We start from the raw sequence: 15776 nt of genomic DNA, 5'->3' as shown, positions 1-15776 counted from the left end.
CCTTTTGGGGTAGGATAAAGGGGGCAAAGTTGAACCCCCTAAGCAAATTGCCACATACATGTATATGTTTTGCAGAATTGATAAGGACATGATGTCACAGTCTGTTATTGTTCTTGGGCCTAGGGGTAAACGAACTCGCACACAGAGCAAGACTTGATAACAAACATATTCAAAAGTAGGAAAATAAAATAAAAATACCATTGTTAAAGTTCAACTTAGCCGCCACATTGGGACATTTGGACCACATGGGGGTGGAAGTTGGACCAATAATGTAAACCAAGTAACAAACAAACTACAACACATATTTGACAACAATTTTCAAAGATAACAGAAGAGCATTACTCCGAATAATGTAGAATAGAAACAACAATCATTTGTAATCATTGGGACCTTTCTCAAAAAAGAAATATAAATCGTCCATTTTTTCCCCCGTTTATTTTGGGGCTTGGGTTTTAAAAATAACAAGAAAATAGTTTTGAACAGCGAGTTTTAGAGACCTGGCGGTGTTTTAATTAATCGCACGGTCCAAGTTACTCCCCTTTCCCCTACACGTGACAAACAGAAAATCGCCTCGCAAAGAGAAACAATATTCGTAGAATTGGTCATTTGGAAAAACTTGAACTCGGTCGCGATTTATATTCGAACAGGCATACACTATGCCTACCCTGTTTAATCAATACATGCTCCGACATCACTAGGCGTGATTTCTTATAGAAATGGTTTTAAAAATCAAGTTTAAAAAGCCGCAAAGCAGGCTTGAAATGGGTTAGTGAATGACAAGGTGACTTAGCAGACGAAAGAAATTTCAAGTGGCGACCCAAACATCAGGCCGATCGCTGTGGAGCGTCCTGCAAAATTCGCCCTGTCCTTGAACCTTGAACGTTATCCTTGTCATTTCATGGACGTTCTTCTGGTGCAATGTAAGTCCAACAATTTACGTAGGGTGCTCTTTGAAATCATTAAAATAGTTTTTATTTCCTTCTGGTAAGGAGAAATCATCGGCGCGGCTATTTTGAGTATGCAAATAACAGGTTAAAGCTAGCCGTAGACTGTAACCGAAATCATGGGTCTTCTTCGACCGACGACACAAATGAATGACCAAACTATGTTTAGGCCTATAATTATATGCACACACTTTTGGAGCTCATCTCGTCAATAAATGTCAATCGAGTAAGTCTTAACATTGGTGAAAATTACTTAGGCCTCTGTCAAATAGAATGCAATATTGGCATTACTGGCACTCCTTTTTCCTTCCTCTGTGTCTTCTTGATTTAAATGATGTTATCATTTTGTTTTCTAAGAAGACTTGTATACATTATAATTCATCTCCCGCCATGAAATGATATGTATCAGTAGTCTATAGACTTGTTGTGCTCCTTGGTAAGCATATTGCTGTATTTTCATCATTGTGAGTGTATATGAATACAATTTGTTTAAACCAATAATTGTACTTGATAGTGATTTTTGAATTTACAACGCTGAAGTTCCAGATTACAAAATGCGTGTTCGAGTCACGCACACGTTCGCTGGTACATGTCGCAGATATCATTCTCAACCCAGCTTTGGGGGTATTGTTGCGCCGTCGCATTTTTCAAAAAGCACCTGTTGTGGTCGGGCACAAATACGACACCGAGGCACCAAGAGTGGGAACTGCAAAGTGATTGGCATTCCGTGAGGTCAACATCGATATTGCCGATGACATCGTTACCCAGAAAGTCGAAGTTTATGTAGCGCAGGTAGGTATCTTGAAGTTCGTTGCAGGCTGAAACAAATTCGAGGTCATGAGAGAATAAAAACAATTGTAAGATATAGTACCCTTTGACTGCCACAGTACGTACCAGGTACGTACTTTGAAACTAACAACACAAAATGCAATACTATGACAAGGAAAATAACCACTGTATATTGCCCTGTGAATAGACGTTTTCCAGAAATGACTCAGTCTGTTAGGATTTCAGCGGTCTGGACACAACATTCGGAGCACGTTGCACGCTTCCGATCGGCTTTAACCTGCGACAGGGACGAACAACTAAGTATGATGTATATGCTATGCAGCGTGTGCTAAATATAATATTATTTTCGTTCGAAAATATAATCATCGGAGCCAGGAATCACCACCGATGGCTTGCTGATCACTGGAAGTGTTCTGGCACTCCACAAAGCCACATAGACAGTCCTGCAGTGGGAAAGCCGTCCCAAGAAAGCTGTCTTCTTCTCAGACTCTTTGTCAGCACTCCAGGCCTTGTGTTCGGGCAATCCAGACTCGACCATGGAACACCTGGTGCAGAACATCAACACACTATCCAAAACCACAGCGGTTGTCCTGCAGTGGATCCCTGCACACACGGGGATTGTGGGCAACGAAGTGGCGGATCGGCTGGCAAAGGAGGGCAGCACAACTGAGCAGCAACTCTCTAACCTTACTTACAGTGAAGCCAGGACCCTATTCCAAAACAGGCAAAAATCCACCTTCAAAAAGAAAAACAATGGATACAATCCACACGAAGATGCCCTACATCAGCTCACTCGTCACCAGCAGACGGACAGGCCACTGCGGACTGAACAGCCACCTAAAAAGGATCGGCATCAGACAGTCCGCCCTGTGCCACTGTGGAGAGGCGGACCAGACACCGGACCACTTCCTGCAAACCTGTCAACTCCACTGCAGTGAGAGGAAACACGTCTGTCCCACAAGGACATCGTTGCACACCAAGCTGTGGGGCAGCACTTAGGACCTGGAAATGACAGCCCACTTCGTCAACATCAAGGGCCAAAGAATCTAGACACACCCATCGTCGAACGCTGAAGAAGAAGAACTGGAAATGTTCGCTCACCACGTGTGTTTTCCTAAACGCACGTGACCTCGATCAAAACACGCTGTGATGCGATCACTATACTAAGTATACATCTCTGGAGCAAACAATACAAACATACTGCATTTAAATTAACAACTACAGGCTTGAACACATGAATCTCCATATAAAATCCATGAGTTTGGTTGTTTTCTGAATCTAGATCTGCTGTGCACAAACGTTCATCACAAGCAAATTCCCAAGGCAAGTAACTCTCATACTTTGTCTAGCGACAAGAGTAGTTCCCCTTTCAAATTTCTTTTCACTCAGTTTCTTCGACAACAGACTGCAATCCGATGGTCAGTTTTCAACAATATTTCATTTAATAACCAGATCACACGCAACCAAATGCACACATCTCATCAATTTAAACAACATAAAGCGGTTTCATGCACTATTTTCCCCAGGAAACTGAACTTCATACAGTTTTTTACGTTGGAACACGGGTGAAAAAGTTCGTCTGCTAGTCCCATTTGACGAAAGAACATTATCCCAAGCGATACCAAAACATATACAGAACAAACAATATCTGCCTTTGCCGCCACAGCAGAATAACAGCATATCTGTGTACTTGATTTTAGTCCAAAATAGGAAAACTGACAAGAAGTGTAAACAGAATGGAATGATTTGCACGGAACTATACAACCGCGCATTAATCGATCGCCTGCGCAGGTTGACTGGTTGAGTGAATAGGATTCGATCAAACTTTCGAAAAAAACCTCCTCTTTTCTTTGAATAACTGAAGAAAGGAAGAATAAAGAGGTTACACACCTCGTCTCAGTGATTATAAAAAATAATGGTCTCAGTTCGCTGTCATGAAAAAGCTCGCGAAAGCTCGCATTTTTCATGATCCGCTAACTTCGACCATTATTTTTAATAATCACTGAGACTCGGCATGTAACCTCATATTGTGCGCGCTGCATAACATCCACGCCAGAGTTAGTTGTTCGACCCGATCGCGGGATGAACTGCCGATCGGAAGCGTGGCCGAACATGCTCCGTATGTTGTGAAAAGCTTGTCCGAGGTAAAGGGGTATTTACTCTTCCAGACCGCTGAAAATCCTGACAGTTATTTTCAAAAATCGTCTTTTTGTAGCAAGATGATTGCCTCCCCTCGGGACTCATTTATCAGTTTTTTTCTCTCATTGTCATACGTTGTACTTGTATGTTACGATTTCTTCTTCATGGAATTGTTTTTAATAAATTCTTCTGGCAGTCAGGGGAACGTATTTACATTTAGTCAAGTTTTGACTAAATGTTTTAACGTAGAGGGGGGAATCGAGACGAGGGTCGTGGTGTATGTGTGTGTGTGTGTGTGTGTGTGTGTGTGTGTGTGTGTGTGTGTGTGTGTGTGTGTGTGTGTGTGTGTGTGTGTGTGTGTGTGTGTGTGTGTGTGTGTGTGTGTGTGTGTCTGTGTGTGTGTGTAGAGCGATTCAGACTAAACTACTGGGCCGACCATTATGAAATTTGACATGAAAGTTCCTGGGTATGATATCCCCGGACGTTTCATTTTTTCGATAAATACCTTTGATGACGTCATATCCGGCTTTTTGTAAAAGTTGAGGCGGCACTGTCAAACCCTCATTTTTCAATTAAATTGATTGAAATTTTGGCAAAGCAATATTCGACGAAGGTCGGAGTTCGGTATTGCATTTCAGCTTGGTGGCTTAAAAACTAATGAGTGAGTTTGGTCATTAAAAATCGGAAACTTCTAATTAAAATTATTTTTTTTATCAAACGATCTAAAAACAATTTCATCTTATTCTTCGTCATTTTCTGATTCCAAAAGCATAATACATATGTTATATTTGGATTAAAAACAATCTATGAAAATTAAAAATATAAAAATTATGATCAAAATTAAATTTCCGAAATCGATTTAAAAACTATTTCATCTTGTTCCTTGTCGGTTCCTGATTCCAAAAACATATAGATATGATATGTTTCGATTAAAAACACGCTCAGAAAGTTAAAACGAAGAGAGGTACAGTAAAGCGTGCTATGAAGCACAGCGCAACCGCTGCCGCGCCAAACAGGCTCGTCACTTTCACTGCCTTTTGCACTAGCGGCGGACTACGTTCAGTTTCATTCTGTGAGTTCCACAGCTTGACTAAATGTAGTAATTTCGCCTTACGCGACTTGTTTCTCTTTGATATGTTGTGAAGCCCTTAGCTATATAATAATAAGGTGGTCATGACGGACAGCAGGCGAGTAACAATGTGTGTGTGTGTGTGTGTGTGTGTGTGTGTGTGTGTGTGTGTGTATGTGTGTGTGTGTGTATGCATGTGTATGTGTGTGTGTATGTGTGTCAGTGTGTGTGCGTATGCGTGTGCATGTGTATGTGTGTGTGTGTGTGTGTGTCAGTGTGTGTGTGTGTGTGTGCGTATGTGTGTGCGTGTGTGTGTGTATGTGTATGTGTGTGTGTGTGTGTGCGTCTGTGCGTGTGCGTGTGTGTCGTGTGTGTGTGTGTGTGAGAGAGAGAGTGTGTGTGTGTATGTGTGTGTGTGTGTGTGTGTGTGTGTGTGTGTGTGTGTGTGCGTGTGTGTGTGAATGTGTGTGTGTATATGTGCACGCGCGCGCGCGTGTGTGTGTGTGTGTGTGTGTGTGTGTGTGTGTGTGCGCGCGTGCGTGTGTGCACTCACCTGGTACACAGGCGTACTGCGAGAGGGAGAAGTAGTAGCCAGTTCTACAGAGACAGAATCCGGAGTAACAGTCAGTCAAATTCCACGCACATGTGCCGCTGCATGTTGATGCCAACCAATTTTCTGAAGGTAGTGTGAACAATAATAATGATAATAACAACAAGGTGACTTAAATTGCACATTTAAGTTTCAACTTTTGCAACTTTTCATCGGATGTGGTCCGAAACATTAATCTGAACATCAGTTTAAAGTGAATGTTGTTTGCATAGCTGTACGCCACACTCACTAATTTCAACCAAAAATTCACGTTGCATTCACGTGGAATTTACGTAAAAACCCAACGTAATTTTCACCAAACCACAACCAACTATAAAATCACGCTGTGTAAACGTAGAATTTACGCAATGTATTTACGAACCAAAAGTTCACGTTGTATTCACGTGGAATTTACGTAAAAACGCAACGTTATTTCCACCAAACAAAAACCATAACCATAAATTCACGTTGTTTTCACGTTGACTTCAGGTAAAATGCAATGTTGTCTTTCAACGTTATTTCCACGTGATTTTGTCCATACAAATCTACGTAATTTTACGTTGAAACGCAACGCAAACCCGACGTTACCCAACGTAAATACAACGTGAATACAACGTAAACATGTTTGCTGGGTAACATCTGCATTATGATGAGGTTACAGGACAGATGCTTTGGATGAGTGCAATGGCCATGAAAATCAGGTTAACTCTGTCAAGGCCCGGTCACACAGCCCAAAAGTTGCGTAAACGCATGAATCCCGCACGAAATTCTATCCTTACGCGATACATGCGCGATTTGCGCATTTCATCAGTTTGTCTGACGTGAAACCTCCGATGTTCGCCGGATCGGCGCTTTACGCGATTCCAGGTTTTGAGCAGCTTAAAACTCGGCTTCGCATAAGAGTTTACGCAGTATTGCGCTGGTTTGCGTAATTTCTGCGTAGTTCTTACGCGAACAATGCGCGAAATATGCGTGGAATATCAGTTATCGTTCGCGAAAATGCCAAGGCGCCGCGGTTGCATTAGTTTATATATGCGCGGAACGGACGTGCGCGCTGCTGCGCACTCCTTGCGCAGTTCATGCGCGAATCATGCGCGAATTATGCGCGATTCATACGTTAGTGATAGTGCGCAGATTATACGTGGTTTTCCGTGGACCTTTGCGTGCCTATGCGCTGTAGTGCGTGGTTTGTTAGTGATTTTTGCGTGATCTTTCCGTAGTTCTTGCGCAATTCCTCGGTGATTTTCATCGCGTAAATCAGCGAAAATTGTCAAATTCTCGACCGACAAGCACGCACAACCAAATGTTATGCGTGATTCATGCGTTTACGCGACTTTTGGGCTGTGTGACCGGGCCTTTACCTGTTTCACAGTTACTTCCATTGTAACCGGCAGAACAGTTGCACGTGTAGGCGTTGACCTGGTCTACACAGCTCCCTCCGTTCTGACAGGGGCTGGAGGCACACTCGTCTGTGTCTGTTGAAGATAATCTAATGATTTAGTAAATGGTTTTTTTTAATTCAATACATCTATTCAATTTCCAAAGTTTTGGTAACTCACATCATTTAGTAGGTTAAAAAACGTACTGTTTTAATTGTTTTTAGCAAAATATAGGCAAGTCGCCCACTTCCCCATTTAATAGAAAGAAAGAAAGTAGAATAAAAGAGCAAAGTTTTCCTATTAGAAACTTTGCTTAAATGGTGATGAGTTGAAGTGGTAATCTTCAATCTACCAATCTAGTTGAAATAAACATCTAAAACTAATAATACAAATGATTATAGTCAGTATACTTATAAATATGGCGCAAATTCTACAACAGTTCTAAGCGCCTTTCAAAAACATACACATATACATACTTCGTCACACAATACTAAATCAAATAGTAATACACAGCGAAGTAAACTTATACACTTAACAAAATGTTCGACACACATGCATGAATGTTAAACCACATAACACACAATTAAAAAGATTCTACTGTGCACAAACAACACATTTGAAAAAAATTCTTCCACATGAAAGTTCAAGTAGAGAGTGGCCTTACCAATCTGACAGTTGTGTCCGGTGTACCCAGTTGGACAGACGCACGTGTAGGCGTTGACCTTGTCTACACAGCTCCCTCCGTTCTGACAGGGGCTGGAGGCACACTCGTCTATGTCTGCACAGTACAAATGATTTGTGCTATGTTCTTCATACCGCTCGTGAACAATAATAATGTTGGTCGAAATCTGACTCACGTCTGTTCTTAATTGCGCCCGAAGTTGACTGTGCCAAGACTTCGCGAAGTGTTTTTAATGACATCTGATAAACAAAGGGGATACAGCGCTTTAAATGCATACGACATCTGTAATAGAGTAAGTGATAGTTATGGGTTTTTTAATGACATTCCAATACCAAAGCTAAGTGTAGCGAATATAGAAAGTCTTTAAAAACAAATATCATGATGGATACGGTTGAAATGTACGATGGTAATTCTTCTTGTTTACAAATATTCAATTTTGTCGATGTGAACGGAATTTTTGTCTGCTGTCTTTGTTCAATTGATTTTGTTGCCAAGTAAAAGACAACCGTTTGTTCACGTTTTCTTCTACTTCTCTCGTTGTATCCCCATTAAAGTGCACGAAAACTTTAACCCAAGTTATTGACTAACTCAGCTAAACATGACCATTTGATTTTCCTGCCGCCGCTTCCCAGCCAGCATGATTCTGCGTGACGCATGCGTTATTTCTGCGTTTTTCATGCGGGGATGCGTACGGCCTCGTGACACCTTCGCTTCGCGCGCGTTACTTTTCGCCAACTTTTACGCAGATTGTCGCATTCGAAACGACTTCACCACGCAGTGTTTAGCACGCATGGATTCAATGAAAAGGTGATTGCAATTTTTGTTTTTCCTAATTTTATACCGTGGGTTTATGCATTTACTTCATGAAATAATTTATTATATTTTATGTTATTAAAAAATATTTACTTTTAAATTTTGGTTATGAATAGTTATTCTTCTTCAAAAACTTCTTTTTTTTTTTTTTTAGAAAAAAAATTGCATAAAAACTTTCAATCCGTTATTTTTCAGTTTATCTTAAGACAGTTTCGGTTAAAAAAAAATGCATTTAAAAGTTTAATAAAAATATTTTTATTTTATGTAATGGTTTTCCCATTTAATTTTTATTTAATCATTTTGTTATTACTAACATTTATTTGCTTAATTGTTATCCTGATTATTTTTATCTTAAAATAAATATGATTATTTTAATTTGTATTATCATTATAATTGTTTTAGCATGTATTATAATTATTGTAATGGGGATTTGGTATTGTTGTAGGAATCAGCTTTCCACAAAATAATGTCGTTGAAAAATCTAGGCAAAGCATAATAAAAATATTATATGAACAGAAAAGATAACTGAAATCTATATGAACACCCATAACAAAACGATAAAAACATTTAAAAAATTCAGATTAAACAAAAAAATGTAAACTAAAGTAACTTTGAAACTAATTATCTACTCAAAATAAAGGCTGATGTTAATGGTTACATAAAATTTGTTCTCAGCATATTTTCATTTTATTTTATTTTGCTTTGGAAGAAAATCTCTATGAAAGTTCAATTTCAGGGGAGACAGTTACCTTGACTGAAAAGAGCAATTTATTGAAGTTATTTCCCTTGTCTGTCAGACCCACTTCAATCAGACAATCTCCAACTTCCTGTTGGCAAGAAGTCTGTCAAATCCACATTGTATCGGCGTTTTTTTGCTTTTTCTTCATATTGACTTGTATTTTTGACTTGCTTATTGGATGCAAGGTAATCTTATCCTTCTCTCTGAAATGAAGATTGACTTCTTTCAAGAATAGGTAAGTTGATCAACTGAAGGAAAGATTTGGGAATTTGAATTTTTGATAGCTCGCGGCTTCGGCTTCCGAATTTGATGGCAGAGAGAATTTCTCACACTTTCGATTTTTTTTTCGCCTAGAAGAACACTGTTCTATTCATTCATGTTTGTTTTGTCTGAAAGATGGATGAATGAACTAACTTTTCCAAAAACATAAAGTTGATTGATGCAGTGGTTTGTTTTTAAGGAGTTGTGGAAGAGTGAAAATACCATCCGAATCCCGATTCGCGGGTCGCTCACGGCACCATAAAAACTGAATTTTCGTTTATCATTTTATGTCTCATTGTCTGTTTCTTGGTGAACTTTGGTTGGTTCCTAATCTGGTCGAGTCATTGCGGCAGCAGTTGTCAGGAGCTTTAGTAGTAATACTAATAGGCTCTTCATATATCTGTTTTTTTTTATTTGTATAGATCTTTTTATTTTTCCACAGATGTTCAACTTTCAGTTCCGCATACTGACATAGACTCATAGTCATAGTGGAATATTCTGTGTCTGAGTCTCGGAAAAGAGAAAAATTACCCTTGTTCCCGAGGCATGCATAGACTAGAGAGGCAGGCAGAGGCTGTGTCAGCGTGTGCAGTGATAAAGTTGAAAAACAGATTTGTTTGAAAGAGAAATAAAAAAATACATCACAGAGAAAATAAATATACTAATTTAGTGAAATTGAGATGCTTATATTTAATAATTAATATTCCAGTTTTGATGTTTGCGTGTTACTGTTACTGTTAGGTTTGGGAATCAATGTGATCCTATTTAACTTCCAAGTATTTATTTTTTCAGAAAGCTTTGACTTGAGTATGACGGTGCTCACTGCTTGTTTGAACTGAAGGTGAAGAAAGCTGAGATGGACAGTGACCTTAACACCGCCACCGATGCCAGTAACGCAGACTGTCGTTCCGTCCCGGCAAGGTGAAGATGAACAGGTATGGCTCGATAGCAATGAGTGTCTCATTCAGAGTCATTGATAGTGACACTGACAGCGTCTTTTTGTTCTGTGACTTTGGCTTATTTTGTGTTTTATTCTTTTAGTTATAACCAGATGTGTCAAACAAATTCAGCTGATCTCTTTTACTGTTTTAGTGAAACAAATGTATTGTTTCCAGCAAAGGGAAAAAAAATCGGGTGGGGGCGGTTGGTCGATTTTATTTTTATATTTAAATTTTTATTTTATTTTAATAGTTTTATTGATGTTTGTTTTTAATTAACACAGGCATCTCATTGATGAGAAAGTGTGAACTGTGTCCGCAGGATGCCAGAGAAGAGTAACTTTTCATCCAAAGTCTGCAAAATTGAATTTAAAATTTAACCTTTTTGATGAATATTTTTGAATGAATACAAAAAGTTCTAGTGTTTGGAGGAAAAGTTAAGGTCAGTTCAACTTTAAACAAGGATTTTTAGTGTGTGTTTGTTCTTCTGTCTAAAAAAAAAGAAGAAAAAAATCTGCTTGAAGTAAATACACACAAAAATTTTCATCTCCAACTGCTGAGTCCCTACATCTTTTTACCCCATCAAATGCCACTCTGTATGCCCCTTTAAAAATTGATTGCAATATATATATTCCTCATCTTCTCCTGAATTCAAAAATATAGAGATGTCACGTTTACTTTGAACATTTGCTCAGATTGTTTTTTAGTGCTGATGGTTTCTTTTCAGGCCGACAGATTGTCTAAAATATGTATTGCTTCATGTAAATGACTTTTTGTTCTTCTTTTCTTCCATTCAGCGGACACAAGACTACGAGCAGAGCAGAGCGGCAAGATAAACATCAGTTCTTGCTGCTGGAGAAGGTTCTACAGGAGCAGATGGACCTGATGCGACTAATTTAGTAATTGGTCGCCAAAGAATCATGGTGGAGCCAGAGCCTGTGCTACTGTTCGATGGAGTCATCTTTTTACTGTTGAGTGTGGAAGATGTTGAAGGCACATGATGGATCTGTCGAAGGAGTGATCACTGGTAGGTGGCTTTGAATGTTATTGTTGAAGCAGACCAGTCATGCCTGTGCTATTTTCCCCAGATAACTGTAGCAAGATCTTGTGAGAGTGACATGTTATTGTTAGACGCTCTTTAGGCTTTAAATGTTACCTTGAGTGTGTGCTTTTTGGAGGATGCCAGATGTCATCACGGTTCACGGGTGTATCTTAACTGTTCATCAGTTCTCAGTCATGACCAGTTTCCCATTATCCTGGGAATTCATGCAAGGTTTATCAGTATTGGCGTTAACCGGTAATTACCGGTATTTTACCGGTTGAAATGAGAAAATACCGGAAAATAATTGGCTGCCGGTATAACTACCGGTTGATTTTTAGAACTACCGTTTTTTTCGCTGGTAAAACAACAAAAGCAGTACTCTGAGTTGGACTCTTACTGGTTCCAATGACCAGCCTACCTTTTGGTTCTGGACTGTTTTCATCATAAAAGTTTGTGTACCAGTTTGAAAAAATATTAGCGCCATCACTGGTTTATGCGTATTGGTCACATTTGTGAATTTAACCAACACATTTTGATGATAAAACTATGCTTATGGGTACGCACAATGATGGGCCTCTTTTTCTCATGTGGGGTGCGGAAAATGCATGCACCACTTTGTTTTCTGTGATCATTGCATCTGTGAGAAATAATGCAAATATTGCTCTGTGGCCAGAGCTGCCATCTGCTAGGTTTTCAGGGATGTAACAGAAATTGCTACGCTGTTTCCTCAAGTTCAAAATTGCAAGTGCTACACTCAAGCAAATAATCACAAACATGCAACAGTGCCTTCTTGTGAGTTCTGATTCTCACTTTGTGTAGGCATCGGATTATGGGTCAGAAAAAAATTGTCCACACTGAATAGTATCACGGTTGACGCTCTCTTCTAACTATGTTTGTGCTTTCCAAATGAAGATTTGTGAGATAGTATTGAATGATTGATGCAGGTCACCTGAGGTGTGTGATTACATTTTATGACAATGCTACACTCAATCACCATTTGCTCTTCTGAAAACTTTTTTTTTTAAAGCAAGTGCGATTATTGATTTTTTGTTCCAGGTGACAGTATGATGCTTCCAGATTGAATTGTTTGTATGTGAAGAAGAGCTGTCTGAATATTTGATTTTTGGAATTCAGTTGGCTTGTTTTGTTTGTTTCAGATCCATGACCATGAGCTCGGTGTGGTTGGTGGACATGAACTAAAGACGACTACTGATGCTGTGATGACGAAGGTGTTCCATAGGCTACACGGTTGCTGACAGGGGGCTCTGGGGGAGGGCAGGGAAAGAGACCATGGTGTACGCTGCGACTAAAAGCCAACGACAGTGAGTTGTTTTTCATAATTTGTAAAATCATCCTGGTCCTTTTAGGAAGAAGATAAAATCCATGTCTACAAAACAACAAGTTATTTCTGTCTCAAATTTTGTTCTTTGGAATCAATTTTAAATTTGCCATGTTTCACATGTGAATGATAGTTGTCAAAGCTTTTACGCTTAACATTAAATTGCTAGAAGCCAAGTTCCTGAGCTCATTTGTCAGTGTCATGGATTTTCGACTACATACGAAATAAGGATGTTAGCAAACGGTATGATGTCGTCACATATGCGTCTGCACGTCACAGTACATGTATTATGAATTTCCGAAGGCCCCCAAAGAAAAAGTCATAGTAAAGGTAACTTTAACCACTTGACTGCCTTATGACGGGTATACCAGTCATGCGCTTGTGCAGCCGCAGCGCCTTAGGACGGGTAAACCCGTCTTCTCCGTTCCGGGATTTTCCAGAAATGCTACGTCACTGCTGACACACAAATAGCAGCCAATGGCTTGGTAGGATACCTCATTCTCATGAATAAACATAAATGGTGACGCGGTTTTGCGTTTGAAGGCTATTTTCGGCCTTGTCGACAGGGTATGGGAGAGAAATCTCGACTCGTCAAAATGGTTAACGGTGACTGTCGACCGGGCCCTAGTAGGGAAAAACAAAGCCGGACTGATGCTACAGGCGGTGCAAATGATTATGGATACTGACAGGGGAAGATCTTCTTTCGGACAATTCGTTGGAAACAGGTAGATGACAGTGATTATAATCCTTTCTTGGAGCGAGCAAAACAGCCACCTGTGTTTGATCCACAGGCACCGGAAGATGCGCCGGGCTGATTTTTCAAAAGTTCATATTTAAACATCATTATAAGCCAAACTAATTATCATTTCCATGATTAGACACTAAAAACAGATTCTTGGTTCAATTTCCTTTAAAAACAACATAGGTTTTACTTACCTACCTACTGCCAGTTTGAAGCTAGATTTTTTTGTGAATTATTACACCCCAAACTCCAATATTCCCTGGCAGTCAGGAATGCACATACCCAAGTTTTGATTGGCAGCGAAAGGGTTAAAACAAATATTAGGGTAGGTATTTTTTTTTACTTCTCTTCTACAAGGATTACAATGTGTTGTAATTTCCTAACTCAAGTATAGTTGGTGTGTTGTAAAAGCGTATGGTGTGTATGCAAGTTTGTGTGTCTGTATGATTTTTAGCAAGTTTACAGGCGTCAGGAAATAAACTTGAGACTTTTCTCAAATCAGTGATAGTTGTTTGATGATCTAAGTTCATGTTATTTTTTGTTTTGTCATGCAGAGGCTGTTCCGTGAAGCTGTACGGGTGCCACAGGTCAAGACCTTGAAGACGGCCGTTCAAGACTGGTTTTTGGAAGCCTGTGATAAAAGAAAGAGACAACAGGCCATGGAAGAGCCTTCATGATTTGGTTTGCAGTAATTGAACTTTGTAATCTCTGTAGGCTTATTTACAATGCTAGTTGCAAAAATTTGATGAATGTAAGATTTGACTCGCCTGAGAAATTGCTAGTGAGTAATTGTATTTCACAGTTCAGGTCTGTGTGGCTGATGGGTAATGTACAGAAGAGTCTGGGGTTTTGTTGGACATTATTTAAGCTAAGCTTTAAACTTCACACTCTTCTACAGATGATGTTCAGACATGATGTACCCTTTTAGGTTGTGTCAGAACGACAGAAGACTAAACTGGAAGTGCTCAACTACCATTACTATCAGTGGAGACGCATGGATGCATTTGAACTTTTCTTGTGGGTATCCCATACTAAAAATATAGAATACATGATTCTGGAAAAGCTGTTCAAGGGCACTTACACACTATATTCGATTTTTAATACACGACTCAAACCTTCAGGCTAAATTAAAATGAATAAAATACAAGTATAAAGAGTTCAGAAAAGAAGAAAACAAAAAGTGAACAAATAGAAAGAAAAGGTTTTAACAATTCCTTGTCATTTATGGGAGTCGAACGCAAACAACCTAGGCAGCTTGAAGGAGACAATGCATGATGCGGGTTTTTGTTGTTCTTTATTATTTTTTGGAGTTGAGTTGAGAATTTAGAAGCGAGACTAGAAATATACTTTTTTTTTTTTGCTGTTAAAACCGTTATGATTGGATTTCTATAGATGTAAGTCTTGGTGCACCTGATAAAAATTTAGCCCTTGAATGCAGGCAGTGTAAGGTAAATGAAGCAAAGTTCTCTCCGAAACAGCAAAAAAAATGCATTTCAATTATATTGATCCTCGCCACCTTATTTTGTTTGCTAAGCAGCTGGCCGCTGGAGACTTGTCTATCATTTTGTGAGTAAGCTGCGTGTTTTACATCCATTTTGAGATGGCAAACCTATGTTTTACGCAGTCTGATAAGTTTTTTTTAATTTAATTAATTATGAGTTTTATGTCATGTTTTTTTTTAAATTTATGAGTTTATGTCATGTTGGTGTGCTTATACATATCAGTGGAGAAGGGGCATTGAATAAGTGTTTCTTTTTGATATCATTGTTCTGAATTTTGACTATTAGCTGGCATTTTACCTTTTGTTTCATTATTGTAGTTGTTACTTTTGTAATTTCTGTGAGGTTACCCTCATGGACTATATAAAATCCTATCCTCCTCCTATCCTAGTGAAACTTGATCACTCACTGCTGCCCATGTCTAGGTTGTGTCAATTGTTTTTTCTTCACTGAACGTACCACTGATTATCAATGACATCAGGGTTTTGTTCTGTTTTTTCTCTGGCATTTGAATTTGCTTCAAATCATTGTGAACTTTTTTTTTCCATGCAAAGTTACTGGTATATGTGAATATGTTAACACACTTCAAATCAAAACCTGAAATGTCTCCTTTTTAAAAGTAATTTTTTTAATTTCTTTTATTTAAATGGTACACATTCATATGATTGTCTCCCTTTTTTTTCCTTTTTCCTTTTATTTTTCTCTCTCCTTCTCTTATTTTGTTTTTTTCTTTCTTATTCTTCGGTTTGTTCTTCCTTTTATCTTCTTATCCTCTTTCTCTTGCTTGTTCCTTGTCCCAGTATGCTTTCATG

At 39.0% G+C, this 15776-nt stretch overlaps 1 protein-coding gene and 1 long non-coding RNA gene across 2 annotated transcripts in view; one reads left to right on the top strand and one right to left on the bottom strand.

Moving 5' to 3' along the window:
- Positions 1 to 6666: 6666 nt before the first annotated feature.
- Positions 6667 to 15776, bottom strand: part of LOC138953325 (fibropellin-3-like) — a 40521-nt gene continuing 31411 nt past the window's right edge. Inside the window, exons 5-6 of the mRNA XM_070325124.1 lie at positions 7574 to 7687; positions 6667 to 7005 (exon numbers count right to left, since the gene is read on the bottom strand). Of these exons, the coding sequence (XP_070181225.1) occupies positions 6848 to 7005; positions 7574 to 7687 (272 nt within the window). The 3' untranslated portion in view covers positions 6667 to 6847. The remainder of the gene's footprint in view (positions 7006 to 7573; positions 7688 to 15776) is intronic.
- LOC138951764 (uncharacterized) lies at positions 9887 to 15097 on the top strand. Its single transcript, XR_011451216.1, has 3 exons — positions 9887 to 11369; positions 12542 to 12706; positions 14020 to 15097. It is a non-coding gene; the product is annotated as an uncharacterized lncRNA (long non-coding RNA).

This window comes from Littorina saxatilis, linkage group LG17 (assembly GCF_037325665.1).
Source record: "Littorina saxatilis isolate snail1 linkage group LG17, US_GU_Lsax_2.0, whole genome shotgun sequence".
In the NCBI taxonomy this organism is placed as follows: domain Eukaryota; kingdom Metazoa; phylum Mollusca; class Gastropoda; order Littorinimorpha; family Littorinidae; genus Littorina; species Littorina saxatilis.
The sequence above is the reverse complement of the archived record's forward strand: the minus strand, read 5'-3'. Positions and strand labels throughout refer to the sequence as shown.